A 27992-nucleotide genomic window follows, 5' to 3' on the forward strand; every position below is an offset into this window, starting at 1 on the left:
CAGGCTTCAGCTGGGCGAGCCAAGCAACGAGGACATATCTCGCCCCTGGGCTATGCCAAGCTTAACATCGGAAATGCTGGGTTCGTGTGACCACATAAGACCGCGGAACAAATTGTATAGACGGGAATTCGCGATCTCTCGTCGTGATGAGGGGAATAAGTGTCGCACTTTAAAGAGCCGTCACGCCTGACGACACGGTCTGTTGTGATCATCGAGCTTTGGGCCCGTTTGTAAGTTCGTGAACTCAGGTCCATCCGTTGCCCACCTTTCGGGATTACGACTGATGATGTAAGTGAACACCTTTCCCAGACATCTTACGAACCGTGTTAAATGTGCAACTGAGTGCCTTCAGACGCATTGTGATCAATGTATTGCCTACTTCAGTACACAGTATGATCTTACGTTCAATTGTTAAATTCGTGTCAGACATTTTACTCGTGAAAAATGAGAGTGACCTAAATTCCGATGCCAGTGTAGCGGCGAGAGTAGCCTCCATCAGTCCCGTCGACCACGTCCAGCTTGTGCACGCCATTCGCGATGCCCTTCACACTCGGATCGTCCGGGGTGAAGTACTGCCTGCGCTGGTGCTGGTTCTGGTGGGCCTCGAACATGGTGGCGTAGAACTCGGTCCAGCCGCCCATGCGCACCCTGACGAGGCTGTACTTTTCCGGGTTCTTGGTGGCAGCCTGATAGGTCTTGAGGTCTGCGCACGTCAAGGTGATGAGGTTCCCACCGACCTCGCCGTCGGCGTACTTCCTGACAAAGGCCTTGAGCTCGTCCTCGGGGAAGTCCTCGGTGATGTTCATGTCGACAGGCGAGGCGTTGGACATGCCGTACTCTGCCGCATCGTTCTTGACGCTGCGCATCGACTGATAGATGTTGCGGAAGGCCGGGTTGGGGGGCAGGTCCTGCGGTGCCGGCACGGGCGACAGGTCCGATGCGATCGGCATGCCGTTGCGCCGCCCGTCAGCCGACGCGCCGTACGGGATGCCGTCTCCCACGTAACCCTCGAAGGTGCCGATGCCCGGCGTGACCACGAACTCGAAATCCTTGCCGCACTTGTCGCGCAAGGCCTGTATGGCGCCCTTGACAGCCGGGTGCGGCTCCTTGATGACCTCGTTGCAGATCTTCACGATCTTGGTCATGACCTCCTCGCCAAGCGCGTTGACTTCGCTGTTGCCACTGCCCCATTTGGGTAGCGCCAGTGCGATCAAGCGAAGCTCCTGAAAGCGGAGACCCCGCTCGGCAGAGTCGGCGATGTCTAGCGTTTGCTGGTCCTGGAAGGGCTCCTGCATGTTGTATCCCCAGTCGTTGACCAGGCAGTTGACCAGCTCCGGCAGCGTCACCATGGCGCTGTCGTGGTCGTACACCAGCTTCTTGATTGCATACAGCGAGTCTATGGTATTCGACATGCCAACGCAGAGCGGCGCGATGATGTGGAACTTGGGCCCACCGTTCGTGTGGTCACGTCCCTTCTCTATGCAGCCCTTGATCAAAGTCGACAGGAGGGGGCTTGGACAGACGGTCGCTAGATTGCCATACTGTCCAAGCAGGGTATAATAGAATGAGACGGTCAGCCAACGAATCTGATCAAAAAAGATAGCTTTCAAGGTTTCGAAAGTCTTGATTTTGGCCGCAGATGGGGAGCGGAACGTCTGCTTCAGGCCACGCAGGTATTCCGATCCAGCTGCTCCGTAAGTGGCTCCCTGGTTGATAGTCTGCTCGAGAGCCAGCATGGGGTCGATGTTGCTGAAGGTGAACTCTGACGCACCGGCGAACATGGGCTCGTAGCATCCGTCGGCCGCATAATCGCGAGACCAAGCCCGACTGACCGTCTTGGGCGTCTGTCCAGACTGGAATAGTCCCTCGCAGAGCTTGTCGTCGTTGTACATGATGGGCTGAGCGCCGCCCGACAATATCGCTTTGGCAGCCTCGTCGAGATATTTGGATGGCATGCCCTTGTAGACGCGTAGAGAAAGGGTGGGTGCATTGACGGGGATGCGACGGGCGGCCTTGAGGCACAGCATGGTCACCTCGTTCGCGCCTCCTTGCGGCACATCGTCGTCCGTTGCCTTGTAACCCCCGACGGTGATCTGCTGCACCCACTGGTTGATGCCGCCGCCCTGGGAAAAGTTGCCCCCGACGCCGTTGACTGACGTCGTGCCGTATGTGCTGTAGTCGTAGATCTTAGAACGGTCGACAAACGCATTCTCACCAATCTTGAGGAACAAGCAATCGATAATTTCTTGCGCTCGCTCGGGCTTGATCTTGCCGTCCTTATAGTCCTTTTCCAGGAACGGCCATAGAATCTGGTCGAGGCGGCCGAGAGATGTCAGCTCGCCGACCAAGTGCAGGCAGCAGTGGAAGGAAAAGATCAGCTGAACGGCGTCCTGAAAGCTTCGGGGCGGTTCTGTCTCCAAGCGCCTCAGACGAGCTGCTATCTCCTTCATGTTTGCGCTGTCCGCAGGCCGCCTCTTCGCAGCCTTTAGAGCAATCTCGGCCCAGTTGAGCATGTATTTTTGCACACCCTTCAGCGACAAGATCGTGGACTGGTAGAACGCTGCCTGATCGCTCTTGGCATCAGAGGTGCCAAGTTTGGATCTGAGCTCGTCGATCATCTTTCTGAGGCCTTTGGTGGCTAACGTTTGAAAGTCCGGAACGACGTGACCCATAGCGGACCACTCGTTCAGTTTGGCTTTGAGCCACGCAGCCATAGTTTCTGCTTCATCGAGGTACGGCATCACCTCCTTTCCTCGGCCTAAGGTAAAGTCTGGAATGACGCCGACGATCAACTCGTTGGGTTCGATGCGTAGCAAGCTGTTTTGGGCAGCTATCTTCGAGTCTGGCTTGGAGAGGATATCTGCAAGCGTGTGATAGTTCGCTTGACCTTTGCGCACCGCCACCGGCCGTTTTGCGAGTTCTTGCTCGGAGACCCCCTCAAATTGACTGAGGGGCGGAAGGCGAGGAAAACGCTGAGTATGCAGCCAGCCGTCGCGCCAGTGGTTGAAAGTTCTGGACAGCAGACTCAAGAGGCGTGGGGTGGGAGGATCGCCGCCCTTGTAGGTTCCCTGGCCCATCTTGTGCAAGTAATCCTGCGTGTTGTAGAACATGTATCCGTTCGGACTGCTGACCTGCCAATGCGGATCCTCGTAGACATCGCTAGCGCCTGCCACTGCACTGACCTTCAGCTGCCGGGCGGAAGGGACGTACCAATAGCTGCCACCGATGCCCTTGACCATCTGCATCAGTCGATCGACGGGGGTGCCATTGTCGTCGCCGAGCAAGTTTTTCAGAATCTCCTCGAAGCGGGGCTGGAAATTGCAAAAGGCGACGAACATTATGCCCGTTTCGCGTCCGGGGTGGGCGTTGGAGTTTCCGTAGGACAATGCTTGCCGGAGCAGTTTTCGCTGGTCGCGATTCTCGTCGAAGATGTTGGCACGGTGGATGTGGCCCTGCGCTATGTTTTGGGGTATGACCATGTTGTCCGTGTTCCGACCGATCATCTCGTCTTGGGAGTCGGCAGTTTGCTGAGAGATGCCTGCCCAGTCGATTTCAAAATTCTGGGTGAAGCCGAAGCAACCGCCACGGTTCCGTCCCTCGTCGAGGAGGATGTCTTCGTTGAGACTAACCGGGTCGTTTGGATTCGTGATGCTGTCCAAGTATCGACCGCCGAGAATGCGACAGTCTCGGCGTTTGCCTACTTCGAGGGCGATGTGCTTCTTGGCGATCTTTTCGATACGGGTCTTGACAGTATTCAGAACGTCCCTTACTCGCTCAGGGCTCGGTCCCTTGACGTAGAGCAGCACATCGCCTCCTGTATCCTTCAGCTTTATGTTTCGATTGAGGACTTCCCTGTGGATATCGAAATGCTCATTTGTCCATGCTTCCCATAGGTCTGGACTGAAGGCGGCAATTAGACCGCAGTCTTGGTATTTGGACTCAATCTCACGACTAAGTTGCTGGAGGATGCTCAATACTTCCAAGCGTGTGTCAACCTGTTCCTTTTTGTCCAGGGCAATTGTCCACACCTGTCCGAAGACCGCCCGCATGAGCAGGCCCTTTTGAGCATACTGCAGTGTGCCTTGACGTAGGGCCATGGTGGATACGATCACACAAATTATCGACAACAGAAGATAGGTCTGACGAGAGCGGCCTCTGGGTTGTCAAAGGTAGGCGTGAAATTAGAAAAAAAGAAGATCCTGCTCGCTCATAAACTGATTAAAACGGCAGAGGTAGAAGCGATGAGGATTTTGACGATATCATGCGCGGAGCCCTATATATGCAGTGGGCGCTTATATAAGCACCCACTGCATATATAGGCCTCCATATCTAGCAAGCCAAGACGTGAGGCTGAGATTCCGCATAGAGACATATAATTAAAAGCGTGCGGTGTATAGAAATGATGTCGTTTTGGACGTCGATCGGATCGCTCTTGCTGGTAGCAGAAGCATTGTCATTTGGGTTCAGCCTTTGGGAGATGGCCCTGGTGTTTTGAAGGGAGGAGCAGGAGCAAGCTGGGGGCTTCAGACTTGCAGATTGCTCAGAAGAATGAATTTCGTCTGAAGGCGGCTGGAACAGACACCTGACCTCGATTGACTTCTTTCCGTGAATGAGTTGTTGGTGCGGCCTCTTCCAGAAATTAGTAGGCTGGGCATTTTCTATTTTGCGAAGCGTTCGTCAGCGGAACTCAGTTGAGGTCCAATGATAGTCTATGGTCGACAAAGACGCCATAGGCGATTGCCGAGAAAGGGCTGTGCAGATTTTCTTTGCTTTTGCAACCTGCCGTAGTTCTGCGATCCTCATCGAACGCTTGTCGGTCTGCCCTCCCAGGCTGATTCTCAGACTTCAAGAGTATCCAAGATCTTCGAGTCTCCAGATTGGAAAGTCTTAATATACCAGAACTCCTGGTGAGTGGGATAGATTTTCGGACATGCAGGATGTAATCTGTCCAAACATCTCATACCTTGTCCTAGGGCAGACAATGATCCAGAGTGCCTTGAGTCGCGGTCCATATGCCAGCAGCATTGTGGGATTGGAGAGGGGCCGGATCGAGTACGAATCGGGGTATGGGAAGACGAAACCCCACCTTCTGGATTCCGTGACCCACCTACGATGCGGCTCAACTCGCCAAGCTCAACAGAATCCAACAGCGATACCCAGGACCTCTCATATTCCTGACATTGTCCGCCCACGCTAGCTCGCGCTCATACCCATGAATGCGGAAAAATCGTTTGAGGATCCACTGAGCGTACCCCGTTGATTGTGATCCGTAGGTTCCCATGTCTGTCCGATAGCAGAACTCGATGCTCGGGCACAGATATCGCGATAACCTCAGCGCTTCATCGCGGAGCCAGGACACGGAAGTGAGCTCAACGTAAGGACAGGCAGGATTGCTATGTGCTATAAGTGATGCCAGTCGGGCATCAGGGTCTAGAGAGGGGTAGAAATGCGTGCTGAGGCGGAGGAGGGTGGAGAGGATGTGTAGTTGGGCGCCCTAGGAGAGGTTGTAAAGGGCCGCAGTGTTAAGCGAATCCCACTCAAGCGCAAAGGGGAAGAGTCTGTCCGCGTAGCTGTCGTCCGAGGGGTTGTGGAGGCGGGATGGTACGGCGCGATAGGGGAGATCTGTTAGTTGCTTTCGGACGGTGTCGCGCCATGATTCGAGCTTGTGGTACAGGTAGAGAAGTCCTTTCATGACGGTTGCACGCCAGATACTATTGTCGCTATTCGTGTTGCTCAGGAGACGGGATTCTTCGAGGAGACAGTGGATTTCGATAATGATGTCGACGATTTCTTCAAGCTTATTTAAGTCATCGCGGGAGCCCATTAGTTTGTCCCATTCGAGGATCGTAAGGCCGAGTGCCTGTTCTTGGAACAGGCCGTAAAGAGTCTGTTACTGAAGCGTTAAAGGAGGAAATAATGCCCGGAGCTGGGAAGACCTACGCAGATGACGCGCAAACGAGAACAAAGATTTTGCTAGAGATCAGTCCTAGTCTCTCGTGAAGACAAGTTTCGGGCAATCTCTGTAATTCCCTGGCTGTGCGCAGACCAACCGTGGCCCCTAATCGGATAGACAAAATGCTGCAGCCGTTAGCCGACAAAGAGAGACCACATACTGTAACGGGCCTAGTTCATGATGGAACTCAAAGGGCTGAATTGCTACGAAGAGACTAAGCGTAGGAAGAGAAAAGGAAGGGAAAGGGGAGTTCTCAGGCGGATCATCGGGAGACGGGAGTTCCATAGGAGAGCAGTAGATGACAACCCTGTGGCAGTCTTAAGCTCGCCTTATATTGCCTTGACGATACGTGACTGAATTCGAGAGTTGAGAGGCACAGGGGTATGAATTAAACTTCTCTACAGCTTGACACCATCAACCCAGGGCTCCTCCACGAAAGAACTTCCGACGCTAGTTCAAGTCAGAATAGTGTTCGGAGCTCCCCATAAGGTGCATGAGCCGCATTTTATCTCGCTGCTCGCTGGCTGGACGGCCGAGCGAGGATAAACGCTCCGACATTAGAGAATCGAAGATGTAACTGAGCGAGTGGAGATTTTTCCCGTCCTTCTTTCTTCATTTTACATAGAGTGGACAAAGTCTCGCTTTCACCGACTTGTACGATAATAGGTATTCGAAATATCTACTCTTATAAACTCCTTCCCGCAGCAGTCATCTGTAACGGCCGTCATCGTGCCCGGCCAGCCAGCTCTGACCGTGTCCTTCACCCAATTAAGCAACGACATTCGCAAATGCCAGCGCAAGCTCGCCGCTCTTGGCATCACCCACGAGTCTGCCGTGTCCATTGTCCTCCTAAACAGCTGTAAGTTTATTGTACGCTTTCATCGGCGCCACTTATAGATTCTATAACTGACGACTACTCAGGTCTCCTTCCTCGCCGCATCGTGGCAGCGCGGGTAAACTATTTATCCCCCGAACAGCTGTGACCAAATCTCTGACAAGACCAGCATCGCCGCGCCGCTAAACCCAAATTACAAACAATCCGAAGTCGAATTCTACATCGATGACCTCTTGTCGTCTCTCGCCCTAGTCCCGAAAGGCGCCTTCGCCGCCAACGCGCCCTCCGTCCGCGCTACCCGCAAGTACAGGGGATCGAAGAGCCGTACTAAGCCACGGATGACTGAGGCCCGAAAATAGGACTAGTCAGTCTATGACACCTCATATCCCTCCGAGCTGATTGGGGCCCAATTTCAGACCGTCTTCATGCTGCTCAGGGATAAAATCAGGCACAATCAGATGGGCTCAGGCTTGAATCAAGCACGGTCACGCCGGCTCACGGTGGCTCAGGGCGAGCTCGTGAGTGCTCAGCCACAGCTCAAGTTGCTTACTAACAGCTCACGTTACACCCTGCGTAACTCACGTCTCAAAACAGAAATAGACACTATGCGAGGGCATTTTATCCCCGTGTATCTACCGCTATATAACACCGGACTTCAGTTCTGTTTAAACCTTAGAGCCGTAAAAGTTTGACCAATTATTCTCAAGATGTCCTCCGATTCGTTTGGAGTTTGCAATTCAGCTAGCTTTTTTTGGCGGGGATCTTACAGTCGCATGACAAAAGTCTGTGTACATCACTTTTTCCCCACCAAATCGCGACGCGAAAAAGAACCACGCGCATTTAATTTTATATGTAATTACATACTTTTTTTAATGTAAATAATTAAAATATATTTAATACTAAGTCTGCTAGCCATGCGCGAGTTGTACAGCCTTAACCCTCCTTAGCATTAACTAGATAAGTGTACAAATTAGTAAATTAGGTATTAGCTGCTACCCCTTCTTTAAAGCAGCACAAAAACAGTTCTAATCCTCTTCTAAATTACCTAATTTGTTAAACTTAGAATAAAGCTTGTGTACAATCTTTTTAAGAGCCTACTAGAGGTGCTTAATAGGATTAAGGTCTAGTAAATACAGAGGCTACTCTAGGGTCTAAATTCTATGCTCTTTAAGAAAGATCTAAGTTACTTAGGCGTTGTAAATTAGCGCATTATCTTGCATAAAGATCTGCCCTAGTAGGTAGTTTAGCAGGAGACCTTTTTTAAGCGTTTTTATGTACAAATTTGCAGAATACCCCCCGCGCTTGCTCTAGGGGTCCCTTAGTATAATCACTAATTCACTCCGCCCTACCCTCCTGTTACTAGTCACCTAGATGGCCCCCTATACTATCTAAGAAGGTTGTTTTAATTTCTCCTTTTCTTAAATTATCTCTTATTACTAGCGCTCCTTAGGGTATTAAAAACACTACTTTTTATTGCCTCCTAAGTTAACCTTAACTAAGCACTTATGTTACAATCCTTGCTTCAGGAAGCACTCGGGTCTTATGGTATTCCTAGGGGGGAAGTAGGACGGGTGGTAGGGGCTAATCCAGTAGGGTGTACAGTCCTACGTACAGGCTATTAGGCTAATAGAGGGCGATATAGAGTGACTAGATTATGGTTTACCCTTAATGCAGCAGTAAGGAGGCTAGGTTAAACAGTCCTAATAGACAGAGTTAGAGGTATATATAGTGTAAGATATATAAATAGTATTATAGCTCTTTAAAAAGCTAAATGCTACTTAGTCTATGTAAAGAATAAACTAAACATTAAACACACCTTTTAAAGGTTATTTAATGTAAGAACTATATACATGTGCTAGGGTTGCTAAGGGGAGCTAGCAGGAGTTTAGAGGAGCCTACTAAGAGGGGCTTCTATAAGCTCTCTCTAGCTTCTAGGACTTACAGCCTGTTTCTCTTATTAGACAACGCATTCTTCTGTAATTTTAGGCAGCTGTGCTGCCTCTATGTCCTCTAATTAGTCTGTAAGTAAGCCTTATTCTAACCTAGCTAGATTATAGAGCACTGCTAGTAGAGTTATGCTAGTCTAACTATAGACTGTAACACGCTACCCCTTCTCCTTAGCAGCGTTCTTGCTGCTCTGCTTACACAACTGTGTTAGTAAAAGTTTATTTATAAAGTAAGCGCTTACCTACTAAAAGGCGTTCTTAATATCTATTCTTTTATACTAAATAGCTTATTAGTCCTGCTTGTCTTATTATCCTTATGTTACTCTTTACTTTAACCCTTTTTATTAAATAAAGATAAGGCCCTGCAGCGCTTACTAGTTTTTAGGGTTATTTTATATATTAACTTTATCTTTAGATAAGTATGTTAAGTGTGTAAAAAAGCATAGTAAATGCAACACTTTTATTTCTAATGCTGTGTAAAATTGCCTAAAGAAAAAGAAAAAAACACTTTTTTAAAAGGCTAAGGCTTTACAGGCCTAGGATTACACATTATAGGATAAATAATAAGCTTAAGTCTAGAAACAGCTTTATTTACAAGAAAAAATGTTAGGGGTAATAAATAAAAAGTGTTTTAGACAGAATTATATCTAAAAATTACTAGATCTACTAAAGGCTTATTACGCAAAATACTTAAAGAGGGACCTTTTCTTTTTAAATAAAATAGAAGCTTTTAAGGCTAAAGTAGAGAGCTGTTCTTTTTTATAACCTTTATTAGCTAAGACTTATCTCTAAAGGCTGCTACTATTTAGTAATAATGTAGCTATTTTTTTTAATATAAGTGCCTTATTACCTAGCTAGTTTCTTTTAGATAAGCTTAAAAGTACTTTTGTACTAATAGCTACACATTTTATAAGTTCTTAGCTAGTTCTTATGTGTTTTTACTAGTAAGCTACTTTTTTTATTTTACTAAAAACTTTTTTTAGTTTTTCTAATTACTAACTATATATTTAACTTTATACTCTGTTTCTTTATCTTTTTATCCTTATGTAAATAAGGGAATCTCTTTAAATGCTTTTTTTAGTTTAGAAATATAAAACTACAGGTGTATCTTTATATATAGAGGAAGCTTAAGCTTATAATTATTTTATTAGGTTTAAAAAACTTTATATAGTTTTATTTTTTTTTCTACTAGTTTCCTAGAGGGCCTAGGTATCTTAAGATTTTTAGTGTTAAAGTACACATTGTAACGATTCTACGAATCGTTCTATCTCGGGTTGCTCAGATCCTATCTGAAGGGTCCCTGTATTGGCCCTGACTATGACTTGACCTAGTCCCCTGCAGTTGCCCCTATTCCCTTATGTATTTAGTCGCACCTCGCCCCTATAGCTAGCTTAGTAGTTTTCTAATATCCTATGTACTAGGCCTATAGGTGTTATTAGTATTCCTAGGTCTCTAAGTCCCCACGCACTCCTATATGCCTCTAAGTGGATTTATACTGCATTTAGACCTATTGTCTTACCTGCGCTGTTATATTATATTAGAAAACTTACTTTTGCTAGTAATAGCCTTATTAATAATATTACATTAATTATTTGTTTAACTACATCTAAGTTTTAAAAAGCGTCTAATTTAGTTTAAGTTATAATTTCTTACACACTATTATATTAAATTATTTAGTTAGTATAAATAGGATTCTAGAGACCTTCTATTAACTAAAGCCTTTAAGTTTAGAACTTTTTATCCCCTACAATTAAAATTGCTTTTAAAAAAGTTATAAAGAGTGCGCTAAGGTAGAAACTTAAAAACTACTAATAACTTATTAGGATTAGAGATAACTACTAATGCCTAACTTTTAACTACTATTAGATCTTATTATAAAGACTGCAACTTGTTCTAGCTGCAGCTAAGGCAAAATGCCTGCCTTTAGAACTAAACTACTACTAACCTTAATAGCTAAACCCCTTTTTATAGGACTTAAAGCTAAAAACTTACTAGATTTAAAGTTAAACTCTAGTAGTATAGCCCTTAAAGACTAAGTTGCTTAATTAAAGGCATAAATTAAATAGCTAACTAGATTAAAAACTATTAGTTTTAATTATTCTCTACTAACTACTAAATTACCTCTAATAATGCCTTAAATTACTTATGCTACACTAATAGTAAAAGACTTTTTAGGCACTTCTAAGCTTTCTTAAAGCTACTTTACTAAACATATGCTTAAAATTAAGAACTTTACAGACAGCAAAGAACCTATGTTTAAATAATAGTAAGCCTTTATTATAGACAGACTTAATATTAATGTAGATTACTATTAGAGTAAGCGCGCACGCATAGCGCTAGTATAGGGACACACTGCTAGTATTGCAAAGGAATACCTAGAGCCTAGATACCTAGCTAAATTAGACAACTTTTAGTTTAAGAATATAAAAAAAATAATTAAGCTTTTATAAACTTACTTTATTACTAGTAATAAAAAAACAAAGGCGCAACAGGTGTTTTAAACTCTAAAGATAAGTAAAAAAAAAGTGTTTTCTGCTTTTAAAGCTTACTTTATTAGTGCTACAGTTAAAAAGTTTATATTAAAGGTAAAATAGTTCTTCTACTTATAAAAAAAGATACTACTTAGCCTAAAAGTACTAAACTTAGGTTTTAAGCACACTTAGAAGAGCTTCTTTAAGACTATAGTAGCCTACCTAACAGCCTATAACATAGAAAGAAGGAATACTCTTACTATTTTAAAGTAAACTGTTAATCTTACCTAATAGTCTACTATTAGACCTAGTATAAATTAGTCTTAGAAGGTTTTTAGTAATATATCTAAGGCAGTATACTATTCTAGTGCACCCTAACCTGCACCTCTGTTAGTACCCTAATTTACCCTAGCTACCTATAGACAACCTAGCTAGACACCTGCCTCTAAAAGACAAATAACTTCTAGCAGCTATTATAATTATAGTAAACTAGAACATTTTACTAGTAATTGTTTTATCTCTAAAGTATAAAAGATTAAGGTAGAGTAATAGAAATCTAAGAAAAAGTTTATAGATATAAATAATTACAACTTAGATGCCTTCTAAATAAGAAATAGTAACACCTAAGAAAACTCTTTATCTTAAGCTTAAGTAAGTATAATCTATTAAACATTAATTTATTACACTTATTTAAAGGAAAACACTTCTAAGTTTCTACTATTTTGTATTTAAAAAGCATTAAAGTCTATTTAAATCTTTTAGTTAATACTAGCGCTTATAGTTTTCTATTTATTAACTTACTAACTACTAAGTTATTATTTTAATGCCTTTATATCTCTATCTAACGCTTACTATTTAAAGTTATAGTTAAAGGCTTTTAAGATTAGATCTAAGTCTCTGTCTACTAGTATATCTGCTTGTATATATAAATTAATAAAAGAAGCATTTAAAACTACTTTTTTGTTATTATAAACTTTAGCTTCTAAGATTACATTATTAGCATTAAATAGTTACATTATTTTAAACTCTATTTAGATATAAAGAGAAATTAGATTATATAGCCTAGTAAATATCTGCCTACTTATAAACCTTTGCTACTCTTGCTTATATAATTAACCTAGCCTACATGTAATAAAAAAGTAGAGCTAAATATTAAATAATATAACACACTATAAAAAAAGGACTAATTTTAGTAGTTATGTAGCCTAATAATCTACTGCATTAAAAGTTTGCTAAGGCTACTAAAATTATACAAATCTCCTATTGTCTATAGTTTAAAGACACTTAAATTATTCTTCTGCTTATCTATTAAGAAGTCTAGAACAGGTCTAAAGGAGGTCTATTTAGCTACTATTACTCTAATTTTAGTAAATGCTTTTTATTTTAACATAAAAAAAAAACAAGTTCTTTTTAACTTTTATTTATAAAATTAAGTAGTTAATTAAAGATAAGTAAGCCTTATAGTTAGACGCTAAACATAAAACTAAAGTATTAGTAAACTTTTAATTACTATCTAAATACTATTAGTACTAAGATGTATTTAGCTACACTGCAGCTTACTAGCTACTAGTACATTGTCTATATAACTATAAAATTGTCCTTATAAAGCCTCTCCCTAACAGTTACAGTCTGTTGTACAAACAGAACCTTAAGAAGCTAGAGGCAATAAAGAAATATATTATAGACAATCTAAAATATAGCTTTATTAAGTAGAGTTAGAGCCCTTTTACATCTTTTATCTTTTATGTACAGAAACTAAATAGCAACTTATATATTTATGTTAATTACTATAAACTTAACACTTTTACTTATAAGAATGTGTATCTAATACTGTGCATAGACAAACTCTTATTAAGACCTACTAAGGCAGTAATTTTTACTAAGTTTAATATTTACATAGCCTTTAATAAGATTAGAATAGATTTAAGCTTTAAAGAGTGTACTACCTTTTAGATATAATATAAAACTTATAAGTATAAAGTTTTACCTTTTAGATTATATAATAGTCTAGCAACTTACTAGCGCTATATAAATAATGTATTAATTAACTATTTAAATAATTTCTGCATTGCTTATTTTAATAACATTTTTATTTACTCTAAAAATAAAGCAACTTACATCTTTTATATTAAAAAAGTCTTAGAAAGGCTCTAGTAAGCAGAATTATAAGTAAAGATTAAAAAAAGTAAATTTTATGTTACTTAAATAAAGTATCTTAGCTATATACTTTTAAATAAAGGACTAAAGGTTAACTTAGAGAAAGTAGAGGTGCTACGCAACTAGTAGGCGCCTACTACTATAACAGGTGTAAAATCCTTTCTAGGCTTTACTAAATTTTATTAGTAATTTGTTTTAAAATTTTTTTATATAGCAAAACTAATTATTACGCTTTAAAGCCTTACTACTTTTTTTATATAGACTTTAGAGTGTAATGTAGCTTTTAAAAAGCTAAAGTCTGCGCTACTAAGTATACCTACACTTTACTATTTTAACTTTATGTTGTAAACTAAAATTAAAACTAACACTTTTAATAAAGTAGTAGTAGAAGTCCTTTCTTAGAAATAAGTAGATAGAAATTAGTGCTCTATATTATTTTATAGTAAGGTCTTATCTAGTTTAGAGCTAAACTAGAAGATATATAATAAAGAGCTATTTGTAATTATTACTGTGTTTAAATAATAAAGTGCTAAGCTTACATCTATAGCAATAAGCACTTTAGTATATACTAATTATTATTTATTAGAGTACTTTATAATAATAAAGGTGCTAAATGCTTATTAGGTTTATTAAGCTAAAAAGTTAGCTTAGTATTACTTTTAAATTAAGTACACCCCTAGTAAGAATAACACTAAGGCAGATATTTTTAGTTATTATAAACAAGATGTAGAAAATTTAAGAGCAGCTTAAACTAATAATAAGTTAAGAGTTCTACTAAAACTGCACTAACTACACCCCTAAATTAACTCTAAACTAGCCTAGTACTATATTACTTAAATAACAACTTAAGCAGCTATGCTAAATATTATAAAAGGACTAAACTAGGTTATGTCTTTAAATTTTTTAAAATTAATTAACACATTACTTTAAAAAAATTAAGCCTTTTTTATGTAAAAGCAAGAACTTTTACCCTACTATTATTAAATAAGAAATAGACTACTTTTTTATACTAACTATTTATGTGTTCTAGTAGACTTGCTACTATGCACCTAACTTATCTAAAAAGTCTATAATTAAGTATCTTTAGCACACCCTAGTGCTACTAAGACTTATTAGTTACTGTCCTAAAAGTACTACTAAAAGAGTATAAAGGCTACTTGTAAATAATATGTATAGAATTACCTTCTTTGTTATAAAGCTTATCTAAAACAGACTTAAACCTTAGGGTTTATCTACTTCTTGCTAATTCCTGCTTAACTAATGCAGCACCTATGCATTAACTTTAAGAAGTTCCTTAAAAACAAGTCTAGATATAATTAGATTATAGTTATAATTAATTACTTATTAAAATAAGCTATTTCTATCCCCTGCTATAAAATAATTAATGCCTAAAAAATAGCTGCTTTATTTATTTAATAAGTGTACTATTTTAGCTACATACCTAAAACTATTATTTTTAATTAAGGACCTTAGTTTATATCTAGTTTCTAGTCTAAATTCTGTTAAATTTTAGGCGTAAAAGTTAAGCTCTCTACTACTTATTATAAAGAAATAGATAGCTAAATAAAGATTATAAATAAGTATATTAATTAAAGACTAAGGCTTTTTATATTTTTTTACTAAGACAACTAAAGTTCCTTACTACTCTTAATTAATTAAGCTTAGATAACCTTGCTTTATGTAATAATTAAAATGTTTCTGTATTAAGTCCTATACAGCTCTAAACTATGTTAAAGCTAGGACTAGAAACATTCTACAGAACCTATTACAGCTATAGATAAGCTAAATTATAAGAATGCTTTAGCATTAGCAACCTGCATACATGCAGCCTAGGAGTTAGCTAAGACCTATATAGAAAAGGCCTAGGATTAGATGCAAACTATAGTTAACTGCTACTACTAGCTAGTTAACTAGAAGGTTAGTAACATAGTCTACCTAAACACTAAGAACCTAGCTGTTTAAAGACCTAGCTAAAAACTATTTAAATAATAAAAAGGCCCTTTTAAGGTACTTAAATAAGTTAAAAACTTATACTACTTAGAGCTACTTTTAGGGTTAAAAATATATAACGTCTTTGCACTAAATGTGCTTTATAAAGACTCTTAAGATCTACTTTTAGAACAAGAACCTCTAAAACCCTCTAGAATTACTATTAATAGAGTAGAGAAGTAGAAAGTAGAGAAAATACTTGCTAGCAAGCTCTACTAAAAAACGCTTAAGTACTAGGTAAAATAAGTAAAACACAACTCTAATCTAGTCTAGTATAAGGCTTTAAATTTTATAGGTTCTTTTTATAAATTAAAAGCTTTTTATAATAAGCATTTAAATTGGCTAGAACCTTTAAGAGCTTTATAAAAGTAGATTAAGGCTTTTAAAGCTAGTGTAAAAGGTATAGATTACTTAGTAAATAATAAGGTATAAAAGTAAGAAGTTAGATTATATTTTTATATAATATTATTACAACTCTACAGACATGTTGCTTAGAAGGTCTAACAGTAAGCTGTTAGACACCTCTAGACTTTTCTTTTCTTTCTTCTCTACCTTTTTTTCTTTTCTCTCTCCCTTTTTTCTTTTTCTTTAGACTCTTTTTAAACCTTTTTTACTTTATCCTTAGCTGCCTAAAAGCACTGTAATGTCTGCTTAAAAGTTAAACACTAAAGCCTCTAGGGCTAAAACCTAATAGAGTAGCTTAGAGTTTTAGTAAAATAAGGCCACCTAGACACTAGCTGTAGAAAGACTAGCTTCCTAACTCTTTATAACCTACACTACCTGCGCTAGGTTCTAAGTAAACTCTAAAATAGCCTTAAAGGCCCCTTTCTTGTCCTTTTTACTCCTTGCGTTTTAGGCTGCCGCCTATAGCTTAAGATAGCCCTAAAGGACTAAGAATTCCTTTTTATAATATAAGAGGACCTACGCGCGCGTTAGTAAACTATACCCTAGCAGTATTAGATTATATTTATATAAGGTTGCATTTTTTATTATGTAAGGTATAATATTTATATTTCTTTAATTTAAAGGACTAATAAGAAAACTTAACTTAAAGGCTATAAGTAAAGGCGTAGGCAGCTTAAAAGTAGATAACTTAAAACGCCTCTAAAAAGGCTTTAGGAGGGGGGCAAAGCAGCATAGTAATTTTTTTTAATGCTATAATTAGTTAGCAGACTAAGCTATAAGATGTTAGGTGCATAATAATACCTATAAAGTAGAGAATTTAGATAATAGCTAAAAAAGAAACTAACAAAATTAACTAGACTATATAAGTAAAGTAAGCAAACACTTATTACTATAAATAATAAATTTGCTATATTAATAACAACTACACTACTAGTTACTACTAAATAAAAACATTATAATAAAGGCATTATATTAGTATTAGGTTTTTAGTCTATTTCTTAGTAACAGAAAATTTTAGTTAAGATAGTTATACTTATTATATTTTATCTAAATTAGTTTTAAAGCATTTTTAAATACTTTTTAAACACTGCAGATAGGGACTATTAGCTTATAGAAGGGGGGGGTAGTGTAATAATTCTATAAATTGTTTTATCTTAGGTTGCTTAGATTCTATCTAAAGGGTCCCTATATCAGCTCTAACTATGACTTAACCTAGTCCCCTACAGTTGCCCTTATTCCCTTATGTATTTAGTTGCACCTTGCCCCTATAGCTAGCTTAGTAGTTTTCTAATATCCTACGTACTAGGCCTATAGGTGTCATTAGTATTCCTAGGTCTCTAAGTCCCTACGCACTCCCATATGCCTCTGAGTGGATTCATACCGCATTCGGACCCATTGTCTTGCCTGCGCCGTTACACACATAGTCTTCTAGGTAGATTTCTAGTCCTAGTTATTATAATTTATTTGTATACTTCTCTATTATTTCTTTACTAGACTTAGCTTTTATTACTAACTTTTTATATATTTAATGTAAGTCTACTAGCTAATTTATTAACTTTTATAAGTTTATAAGTTAATTTCTGTGTAATATAAAGTAAAAGTTATATCTAAAATTAGCTTTATATAGTGTTTCTTTTATTATAGCTAATTCTACATTATTAATAGCTAGTTATGCTATTAGAAGCTATTCTACCTAGTTATTTTAAGTATAGAAGATATACTTCCTTAGGTACTTTTTTACTTCTACATTTATTCTTTTAGTCTAACTATCTGTCTATAGGTAATAGGCAGTTAATAGTTTATAAGTTATACTAAAGTGCTACATTACTACTTTTTAGAAACTGCTAGTAAATAGCTTATCTTAGTTTAAAATAATAATTTTAGGGCATTTATATACTAATATTATATTTTATTTTAATTTATAAATAAATTTTTTAGCAGTTATTATTTTCTTAAAGGGCTAAGTGTATAAGTACTTAGTAGTTTTATCTAAAGCTACTGTAATTATGTTGCACATTCTATCTATCCCTAGTTTTTTAGATAGGGGTAATTCTATAATAAAATCTATTATAATTATTATTTATAGTAACTTTAGTGCTTTAATTAGCTAAAGGTACTTATAGGCCTTATGCCTTTATAAGTTATTCTTATTATAGGTGTTACATTCTCTAAGCACCTTTATACATAGTTGTTTTACTTTTAGTATTTATTATAGTATAGCAGCCCTTAACTTTTTCTAAAGAGTGCTAATTTTTAGATATCTAAACATTAGAGATTTATAGTATTTTTAAATTAAGTTTTTTTATCTTTACTTACTAGCTATAAGTATGTAGAATTCTTTTATAAGTTAAAGCTTATTATAAATCTATTTTTTATTAGTTTTTTTAAAGAGTGTAAACTTTTTAGTTCTTTTCTTTTTTTTATTAAAGTAGTCTAGTCTTTAGCTAAGGGCGTTAGCCTGCTAGTTCTGTGTTTCTAGGACATGCTTAATAATGCAGTTAAACTATGCAAGCTTTATTACTTATTTTATGTGCATTAGCAATAGCTTTTTTACTATTAAAAATGTAACTAAATTTGCATAGTTAGTTATAATATAAAATAGCTTTACTATTTTATATAGTTCTATAGCTTATACTCTTACAGCATTTAATATTACTTTTAATTCTTTGTTAGGTATGCTGTAGCCTGCTTTAGGTCCTAAGAACTTAGCAGAATAGTACGCAACTAGGTGCTATTTTCTGTCTTCCTGTTTTTAATATAACGCAGCCCTACTAGCTCCTAGGGATGCGTCTATGTAGATCTTAGTATCTAATTATAGGTTATACATTCTTAGCACTAGCTTAGCTGTTATAGCTTATTTTAGCACTATAAATGCCTTATTTATTTATAAGGTCTAAACAAATTTTACTATAGCTCTTTCTTTAGTAGTAGTGTTTATTAATAGTATAGCAATTTTTAAATAATCTCTAATTATTTATCTAATATAGCTTAATAGTCCTAGAAATCTTTTTACTTTCTTAACTATTATAAGTTCTAGCTACTTAAGTACCTTTTATATTTTAGCTAGGTTAATTTTTATTTCTTTTTTATTAATTATAAATCCTAAGTATTTTATTTTAGTAATGTAGAATTTGCATTTAAAGAGCTATAAGTAAAGTCTATACTTTTTAAGCTATTCTAAGACTTTTTATACCTTCTATATATAGTCTTTAAGGGTATCTTTTAAATAGATAAGGACGTTATCTAAATATACTAAGGTAAAGATATTAAGGTATAAGTTAAAAGCTATATTAATAATTTACTAGAATATTACTAAGGCATTTATTAAGCTAAACAGCATTACTAGTAATTTATAAAGTCTCTATAAGGTTCTAAATACTATAAGCTACTTATCTTCTTTTTATATTCTTATCTTATTAAATCTGTCTTGTACGTTAAACTTTATAAAGTACTAAGTTCCTTTTAATTAGTTTATAATATCTTATATAATTAGTAAAGGAAATTAGTTTTAAATTATGTTGTTATTTAAAGTCTTATAGTCTTAGTAGACTTAGATTTTTTTTTCTTTCTTTTTAGTAAAGACTATAGCTAAGGCTATAAAGCTGTAACTTTTTTAGATATAGCCTTATACTAGCATTTTATTAATGTATTCTTATAAGGCTTCCTTCTGTACCCTAGTTAAAAGATAAAGCCTATGTGTTTTTAGATTATAGTCTTTTATTAAGTTAATAGTGTAATTCTAAAGCTAATATAGTAGTAGTTTTCTAGGGTCTTTTAGTGTTTTAAACATATCCTTATAGTCTTTATATTTAGGCAGGATGTAGCCTTTTTTTTAGATTTAAATAACACTAATTTATTTTACATTCTTATTTTTCTTAATTTCTTTATAAGAGACTTTTTTAAGTTCTTTTTTTATTATTTATATTACCTAGGCTTTTAGCTCCTAGTAAAGAAATTTCTAGAGTTTTCTTTTTTTAAAGTAGTAACTACTACTTTATTTTACTTATTTATAGACTAAGTATTTATTATTATAGCATACTAACTAAGTTATGTGTGTGTAGTTATTAAAAGTTTTTATAGTTATAGTTCTCTAATTAATTACAAAATTATGTGTTTATAGCTAGTTATAGCCTAGAATAGCGTTGTACTTACCTTTTAGCTAAAGTATGTTTATAGACCTCTAGTCTTTTATATTAGAGGTTTTAAGGTCCTTTTTATAAGTTTCTAGGTTAATCTATCCTTTACTATATTTAATTAATAATGCATTAGTAAGGGTTACCTTAAATAAGTTTTTTTTTATGTTAAATAGTATACTTTGTTTATCTACTTAATCCTTATTTATTATAGTAAAAGTGCATCTGCTGTCTATAAAAGCTAGCCTAGGCTATCCTTTATATGTAAAGGTAGTTGTTAGGCTGTGTTCTACCTCTTATTTTACTATAATTACTGCTAATATATTATGTTTAACTTCTTTATTTAAAAAAAAATAAAGATTAATATCTTATAAGTTATTATTAAACTTATTTTTTTTTATTTTATAAATTTAATGTTTTTAATTGTAGTAGTTAGCTGCTTTACATTTATAATTTTTAACTAAGTAATGTAATGTTAGGTAGTCTTCTTTTCTTACTACTTTTTACTAAAAGTAGTAGAACCTGCAGTTGTTTTATTTTTTACACACTACTTACCTCTTCTGCTTATATAAAAGGGCAGTTTAGCAGGTGTAGCAGTTTATAGTTTTACAGGCTAAAGCTGTTTCTTACTATAGGCAACTGTTATAGTTCTTTTTTTATGTAAGCTACTAGCCTATTCTATACTTATTATTCTAATGCTTAATGCAATACTGTTATGTGCATTAGTACTAAAAGTATAGATAATTATTAGGTCTATGTAACATGTTAAGGGGGCTTTTTTAAGTCTACTAAGAGTATTCCTGTGTTTGTACTATCTAAACAAGGTGTTCTTTTTATTAGTAATTATTAGTGCTATAAGTTTTATTTTTACAAAGTGCACACTAACTATAGCTTTATTATATTACTAAAGCCTTCTTGCTAATTATAAGGCTTAGAAGCAGTGTTTTAGGCTTTCTAAGTGCTAGCTTTAGGACTTTAAACCTAGCAGGTCTACCTAGTCCTTTTAGTTTTTAGTTTTTAATCTTAATAAAAAACTACTATTATTTTTATTTATTTATAATATTATACTTAACTTTAGCTATTTATTATATAATGTTAAATATAAGGTAGTTATTACTAATATTTATCTAGTAAAGTAGAACTATGTAATAACTTAGGTAATTATGTTATAAACTACACTTCTAGCACTTACATCTTTAAAACTATTAAAAAAGCTCTTTTGCTAAAGTACTAGGGGTCTAGTCTTAAAAAGGGAACTACTTTTCTCCTTTTTAAACATTTATAATATATCCTTAAATTTAAGTTTTTTTTTTATATCTTTTAAAAATTATAAGGTCTTGTAATACTATATTAAGGCTACTAAAGTTTTAAATAACTACTTTCTAGTACACTTTAAAATAGTTGTTTAAAAATAGTTACTTCTGTATTACTAGTAAAGTTTATTATTTAGTCTTTTTAATATTTTCTTGTCTATAAGGCTATATTTAGTAGTAATAGCTTTTATTATTATAGTAGTATTTTTATTCTCTCTCTTCTAAAAGTTTAGGCAGTTTTAGTAGAAATGTCCTACTTTTTTATAGTTTAGGCAGGCCTTGTCCTCTAGCTACTTTTATTGTTCCTTTATTAAAGGCAGCCTATTATGTCCTAAAACTTAGCTTTTCTTAGAGAAAAGGCTTTATATGTGCTTTACATAACTAAGGTTTATTAGTTCTTTATTATATTATAAAAGCTTCTTTTTCTTAAGAATAAACTTTAGTCTTTAAAAAGTTTCTTTTTATTTCTTTTTTTTTTTACACTTTTTATAATAGTTGTTATAAGTTGTTACTTACATAATAAAGTTTTTAAAAGTAGTTAGTTTTTTACTATGTATAAATTTATTTTTTACTATTTTACTTAACTTGTTATAAAACATGCAGCAGAGAGCCTTCTAGTCTGTCTATCTACAGATAGCTAGCTGTTCTCTAAAGCGTGCTGCATAGTTCTAGACTAAGTTTATTTCTTATTTTATAGTGTCTAGTTTATTAGCTATAATCTTTTTTTTATTAAAAGTTTTATAAATAGCTGTTAAGGCTTTTTTAAAGTTTTTAATATTACTAAATATTTTTTTTATTTTAAAAGTAAGTGCTTTACTATTTACTTTAAAGTTTATTTAATTATTTACATAGAGTTAGAACTAAATTATAGGGGGGCCTTTTAAGTATAGTTTTATCTAGAATATTATTTCTATGTTAGTTTAAAATGCTTCTTTATTATATTACATATAAAAGTAGCATCTTGTAAAGAATAGTTAAAGGTCCTTTAGTAATCTTTTAAAAAGCTTTAAAAAGGCTAGTTTTAAAGCTTTTTTAGCTATAATACTTATTTTTTTAGTTAAAATGTTTTAGATTTTTACTAACTTTACTTATAGTTTATGTATTTAATAGGCTTAATTAGTAGCTTTCTAAGAGCTTAAAAGTTTAAAAAAGTTTTATAATTTTATTACTTTTTAGTAGAGGTTAGTAATTTTTTTTTTAAGTTTTAAAAGCTTACTAACTTTATTACTAATCTACTAAAGTTCTTTAATATTATTCTAGATTAAATTAATTTGTTTTACTAAAATAGCTTTACTTTAGGTAGGAACTTCTATAGATCCTAATAGCACAGCATAGGCTATGTTAGAATCTAAGTTGTGTTAAAAAGTTGCTATACTTTTTAAAAAGGTAGTATTTAATGTTATAATTCTTACTTTAGAAAGCACTTAGGTCTTATAGTATTCCTAGAGGGGAAGTAGGACAGGTAGTAAGGGCTAATCTAGTAGGGTGTACAGTCCTATGTACAGGCTATTAGGCTAATAAAGGGCAATATAGAGTAACTAGATTATAGTTTACCCTTAATGCAGCAGTAGAGAGGCTAGGTTAAACAGTCCTAACAGACAAAGTTAGAGGTATATATAGTATAAGATATACAAATAGTATTGCAGCTCTTTAAAAAGCTAAATGCTACTTAGTCTATGTAAAGAATAAACTAAATGTTAAACACACTTTTTAAAGGTTATTTAATATAAGAACTATATACATGTGCTAGAGTTGCTAAGGGGAGCTAGCAGGAGTTTAGGGGAGCCTGCTAAGAGGGGCTTCTATAAGCTTCTTCTAGCTCCTAGGACTCGCAGCCTGTTTCCCTTATTAGACAACGCATTCTTCTGTAATTTTAGGCAGCTGTGCTGCCTCCGTGTCCTCCAATTAGTCTGTAAGCGAGCCTTGTTCCAACCCGGCTAGATTGTGGAGCACTGCTGGTGGAGTTACGCTGGTCTAACCGTAGACCGTAACAACTTATTAGAGAACTTAACAGTCCTTCTTTTCTAGTTAAAGTAGCAGTACATCCTAGTAAATTAACACCTAATTTAGGTGTACTTCTTTAGCAGTTTTAGTCTCTTATTGCAACAGTAGTTTGTTAACCCTTGTTTCTTAAGAGCTTAGTACACAGTACGCTTAGATAGTAGGTGTGCACAGTCTATAAGGTAAGCTTCCTCTATGAGGCGATTATACTAGATTTTCAGGGTCTTTTAAACCTAGCAAAAAAGGAGGCAACTCTTATAAATATTAATCGCATGTGGCCAGCTAGATCTTAGTAGTAAATAAGTGGTGTGGTGAGTTTTCTATCTGTAAATTATGTTGTGCACGCATCTACGCAACACGCTATACTCCTCTATTATTTCTTAATAAGTACATCCTGCCTTATACTTTAAAATAATACTAGCCCTTGCTAATTTACCCCCTTGTCCGCGATTTCTGCTTATTTCCTAGCTAAAAGAACAGCGTGGCATGGTTGTGGGGTAGTGGTTTGGGGAGGGGTTGGATGCGCGACGCGATGTTTTGGTGTTCGCGCACGGTTCATGTACACAGACTTTTGTCCTAGAACTGTACTAAGTTCGGCCGGTTGTCTCTTAGGTAAAGGCTACTCCCAGCAGCGAAATTAGCAGTACCGAAGACATCAAGATCAAGGGAGTAGCAGCAGCACGAGGGAGGGGAAGCAAACCTAAATTTAAGTGTGCAGGTGCAGATGCGGATGCGGGGACTGGTTCGGGCAGAGCTGATAGGCAAAATACCTCTAACACTCCTCCCCCTCCCCCTGAAGATCCACACCCTCACTCCAACCCCACAAGATTGCACCGTGGACATGGGAAATGCGCCGGAAGCGACCGAGGCCGAGGCCGAGGGAGAGGGAAAGGGAAAGGGAAAGGGAAAGGTGATAGCGAAAATGAACACCAGAACCATCCTCCAGATTAAATGCTACGATGATTCAGTATGCGAATGCGGGTTCTCTAGGGATACCAGAGACCTCAGATAGCGATTGTAGTGTGTTAGGGGTCAGAAAGGGTGGGAGCGGGCTGGATAGGGTGGTAGAATGAGGTAGGGATTTTGCATAGAAACCTGCACCCTTATACTAATACACGGAATTCCAGCAAGCGGTTTAACTGACAATTTGCGCACTAATAATTTTCCCTATAGTATGAGAATATGCTGTAGCATGTGCAGCTGCTTTGAAGTGTCATTCTTTTGATTAAGAGTAGTGCAGCTCAAGCCTAACTATCACTGTCACCTGGTGTGGTATCTATGAACAGCAGTGAACGCCATTCCATGAACTACGCCACCCAGTATTCAACTGCCCAGGAAATTGGAATGTTAGAAGCACTAGATGCGAGAGCTGGTAGGTTTAAGCATCCTCGGCAATCGCGATCTTACTCTTCTTGGGAGAATCATCACAGTCTGAATCATCTGCCTTGCGCTTAGTGTTCCTGTTACGGGTGTCCTTGCTTGACATGGTGCTTGCCCCTGTACTAATATGAGGTGGGGAGATTTGCTGGGTACTTCAAGCCACGTTCGGTCTTTCTCCTCGACGAACCCGTATTCAGACTGTCAACACCTTCATCGATTAATTAGAATTTTCCGATGCACCTCCATGGCCATACCCGGGGCCGAATCACTCGTACCGAAGATCATTAAGATAAGCGAGAGCTTCAGCACTCGGGTGGAGGCAGTTGCACTAGATGTGTTGTATACGACCTTAATACATAAAACAAGCTCACTCCAATCCTCCTATTTCTGCTTTCCTCCACTACACCAGCACTTCCCAGCGATATTCCCAGGAAGTAACACAGGGTATGGCTCTTATCCCTGACGATCATCGGTAGCTCTGGCACCTGATGTTAGATTAGCCCGAAGAACCTAGAAAGGGTTGGCCATAAGAGAGTAAAACTCATTTCAGTGACCTGCGAGCATACCAGATACTCCTATTACGACTATTCCCTTTATTTACGCCTCCCCTGTTTAGCAATCAAACTGCGACTCTCCCCACAGAGCCAGATATGCGGTCCCGCCTCACCATCTTCCAGCCCCTCTTCGTTGATGGCATGCTCGATCTGCCTCGCTCTCGTACGGTTCGAGCTCAACGTCGTGAGACCTTCAGCCCAGCCGTAGAAGAATATCGCCTGGTTCAGCGGACTGAGCTCTTTTCCGATTTTTTGGGCGACTTTCGGGAGTCGGGGTGTCAGAGCTGGGAGATTGGATGGCACAACTTTGATGGGGAGCTGGAGCATTTTGGGGACGGGGTGGTCGGATATTAAAGCCCAGCCTTGAAGTAATGAAGCAGGTGATGAAGAGACACGGTCGTTTTGAGCGAGGAGAAGGTTCGCTCGGGTTTTCTCGGTGTCAGTTGCGAGCGTGTCGACGATGAGATTCATTTGGTCGGCGGCTTCTTGTGTACAGACCATAGGGTGCGAACCGATTGCGGGGTAAAGATGGGTTGGCAGGAGTTTCTCTGCTGCTTCTTCTTTGATCTGGGCCCGGACTTCGGTAGGGTACCAGTCTAGGACTGGACATTCGGAATGCGAGATATCGGATATGAGGGCGAGGAGGATTGTGCAGTCGATATTGAGGACCTGAGAGAGAATACGCGAGCGGTCGACGAGTAGGTTTGGCAGGACAGTGGATAGTAATGGGGGCGCGGAGAGTTCGTTCGCGCACTCCACGATTGCGCCCGTGGCCCTGATTTTGTCGAGCACGGTGTCGACTTCTTTTAGTTTTCTAGACGATATCCTCGTCAACACAAACCGTACTTTTGGTGGACGTCCACATATCGGATTCGCGCGCGCTGCTCGAGCGAGTTCGCGAGCACTCTTGACTATGTCGACTTGATCCTCGTCATCACCGTCTTCCCAGCTACTCGCCGGCGCATCGGGCATATCTTCATCGTCATCGTCTGAGTCATTCTGCCAACCCAGCTTCGCGAGATCGAAGAGGAGCCGCTTCTCAGAGATAGTCGACACGCGAATCCACTCCATCCCATCCCCCGCAACAATATCTACCAACGCCGCATTCTTTCCTTTCACCTGACTTCCTTTTCCCAGACTTAGACCCGTGTACGCAGCGCCATGGTCCTCCTGTCGGCGATTCCAAAAGAAGTATTTCCGGAAACTAAGCAACCCCAACGAGCGTTTCGCGGCATCCCAGAGGGCTTCATAATACACCAAGTTTGAGGACACGATGTAATGCTGAGCCTTTTCTTCTGGTAGTTTTGCGTCAACGAGTTTGGTGAGGAATGAGAGCTCATTTTTGAAGTCGTTGCGCAGACTGCGGTATTCGACGGGGTTGTGATTTTTGGCGAGTTTTTGGTTAGCGTCGACGGCGGTTATGTAGGTTTGGACTTCTGAGTAGAGGGTTTTGCAGCGTTGGATGAGGTTGGTAATTGTGGCTTTTAGCTCTGTGGATCGGGTCTCTGAATCTTGGTCTAATGCGAGCAGTGGGGATTCGACATCGGCTGGGATATTGTTCTCCGGGTTGAGGTGAAGGTCGTGCAGACCGGAAGCTAGAGAATTCGCCATATTGATGTTCGAGGTATTATAAAATCAGATTCTGCATGAAATCGTGCAGAGGGGGCGCTTTTAGTGAGCTTCTCCATATAAATGCGGTTGTTTGAGTCAGGGACTTTGGAAACTTCGACGCGGTTCTTCAAGTTTTTACTTTTGCCTTTATTGCCTAAAAATGCGAATTTCCTTCTCCAGAGCCCCGCACTGGGATATCCTGCCGGTATTTCTCATTTGATAGTTCCCAGACAACTGTAGAAAGGAAAGGGCACGTCGCCGTGAGGCCTTGAAGTCTGAAAACTCGGCCCGACGATTTTCCGGACCCCGCGAAAAGTTACCTCCCGCTTTGGCACCCACGGGCCTTCATCGTCAATTCCGTTATACCCTACACCCACAGATCCACTACAATTCAGGATGCCGCTCTTCAAAACAAGTGCAGAATGGTACGAGCAATCGTCCCTCCTCCTTAAAGCGCGCCCAACAACCGTACGTCCTCCCCGCCAACCGCCTACCAACCCCTTCCCCTTCACTAACACCTTAACCCCCCAGGCACGCATAACATCAAAATACACCGTCCTCAAACCAACCGCCTCCAAGATTTCTAAACGCCAAAAGTACCTCTCTAAACACCCGAAACCCAAAATATCGTCCACGGGCTCACCCCCGCCGTCAACTTCCGCCGCTGTACAAGACCCCACAGAACCTGTCGTAACCTTCAAGCTCAAAACGTATGATCCGGTGTCGGGAGCATGTTTGCAGTATCAGACAGCTAAGGCGGCAGAGGTGGGGAGGTTAGTGGGAAGTTTGGGACGGTTGGGAAGATGTATGGCGGCTTTGCCGGAGGTGGTGGAGGAGACGAGTGTAGCTGCGGCTGTGGACGCGGGGGCGGGAGTAGGGGTCGCGGCACCGATGGTGGAGAAGGATGTGAAATTAGTGGCGCCAGTAGTGGAACAGAAAGCCGGTGGTGGTGGGAAGAAGAAGAAGAAAGGGAAGAAATGAGCGCTTCTGTGAGACAAGAAGAAAGCAATGGAAAAAGGACAAGAGACGCCGACTTTGCCTGGGAAAACCAGGGAGACGATATCGGTGTAATTGGCATGCTATTGAAGGAGGCTGAGCACGGTGTTACCGTCGCAGCAACGATTGTCACGATTTACGACAGCATATCCGTGGCGACATACTTGACATGACAATAGTGTAGGTTTACAATCTACAAACCCATCAATCCGACCACCAGGCTAGAATCTCATCATACATACCCTTCT

The 27992-nt window shown here is 38.3% G+C and overlaps 5 protein-coding genes across 5 annotated transcripts; 2 read left to right on the forward strand and 3 right to left on the reverse strand.

Annotated features, from left to right (window-relative positions):
- Positions 1-221: 221 nt before the first annotated feature.
- Positions 222-4255, reverse strand: BDR25DRAFT_79279 (dyp-type peroxidase family protein). The gene has a single exon (XM_033699054.1). It carries the CDS (start codon positions 4095-4097, stop codon positions 456-458), a length of 3642 nt encoding a protein of 1213 aa, XP_033542932.1. The 5' UTR covers positions 4098-4255; the 3' UTR covers positions 222-455.
- A 955-nt stretch (positions 4256-5210) lies between these two features.
- Positions 5211-5873, reverse strand: BDR25DRAFT_306293 (uncharacterized protein). Its single transcript, XM_033690597.1, has one exon. It carries the CDS (start codon positions 5822-5824, stop codon positions 5495-5497), a length of 330 nt encoding a protein of 109 aa, XP_033542933.1. The 5' UTR covers positions 5825-5873; the 3' UTR covers positions 5211-5494.
- A 758-nt stretch (positions 5874-6631) lies between these two features.
- BDR25DRAFT_238016 (uncharacterized protein) lies at positions 6632-7147 on the forward strand (the record flags this gene model as incomplete). Its single annotated transcript, XM_033685622.1, has 3 exons — positions 6632-6823; positions 6875-6906; positions 6958-7147. Coding segments are annotated over 3 exons (414 nt in total), but the record flags the coding sequence as incomplete, so codon positions are not given.
- Positions 7148-24666: 17519 nt separating this feature from the next.
- On the reverse strand, positions 24667-26773 carry BDR25DRAFT_395911 (uncharacterized protein; the record flags this gene model as incomplete). The annotated part of the gene is made up of 6 exons (XM_033698402.1): positions 25215-26773; positions 25138-25167; positions 24955-25061; positions 24824-24883; positions 24737-24781; positions 24667-24705 (listed from the first exon to the last, which is right to left on the reverse strand). Exons 1-6 carry the CDS (start codon positions 26746-26748, stop codon positions 24667-24669), a joined length of 1815 nt encoding a protein of 604 aa, XP_033542935.1. The 5' UTR covers positions 26749-26773.
- A 371-nt stretch (positions 26774-27144) lies between these two features.
- On the forward strand, positions 27145-27729 carry BDR25DRAFT_328213 (uncharacterized protein; the record flags this gene model as incomplete). Its single annotated transcript, XM_033692373.1, has 2 exons — positions 27145-27216; positions 27280-27729. 2 exons carry the CDS (start codon positions 27145-27147, stop codon positions 27727-27729), a joined length of 522 nt encoding a protein of 173 aa, XP_033542936.1.
- Positions 27730-27992: the final 263 nt, after the last annotated feature.

This window comes from Lindgomyces ingoldianus (assembly GCF_010093535.1).
Source record: "Lindgomyces ingoldianus strain ATCC 200398 unplaced genomic scaffold BDR25scaffold_35, whole genome shotgun sequence".
Classification (NCBI taxonomy): Eukaryota; Fungi; Ascomycota; class Dothideomycetes; order Pleosporales; family Lindgomycetaceae; genus Lindgomyces; species Lindgomyces ingoldianus.

Excerpts from the sequence above, each read along its gene's own strand:
- BDR25DRAFT_306293 (XM_033690597.1), bottom strand. The coding sequence starts at position 5,824 with ATGGGCTCCCGCGATGACTTAAATAAGCTTGAAGAAATCGTCGACATC.
- BDR25DRAFT_79279 (XM_033699054.1), bottom strand. The coding sequence starts at position 4,097 with ATGGCCCTACGTCAAGGCACACTGCAGTATGCTCAAAAGGGCCTGCTC.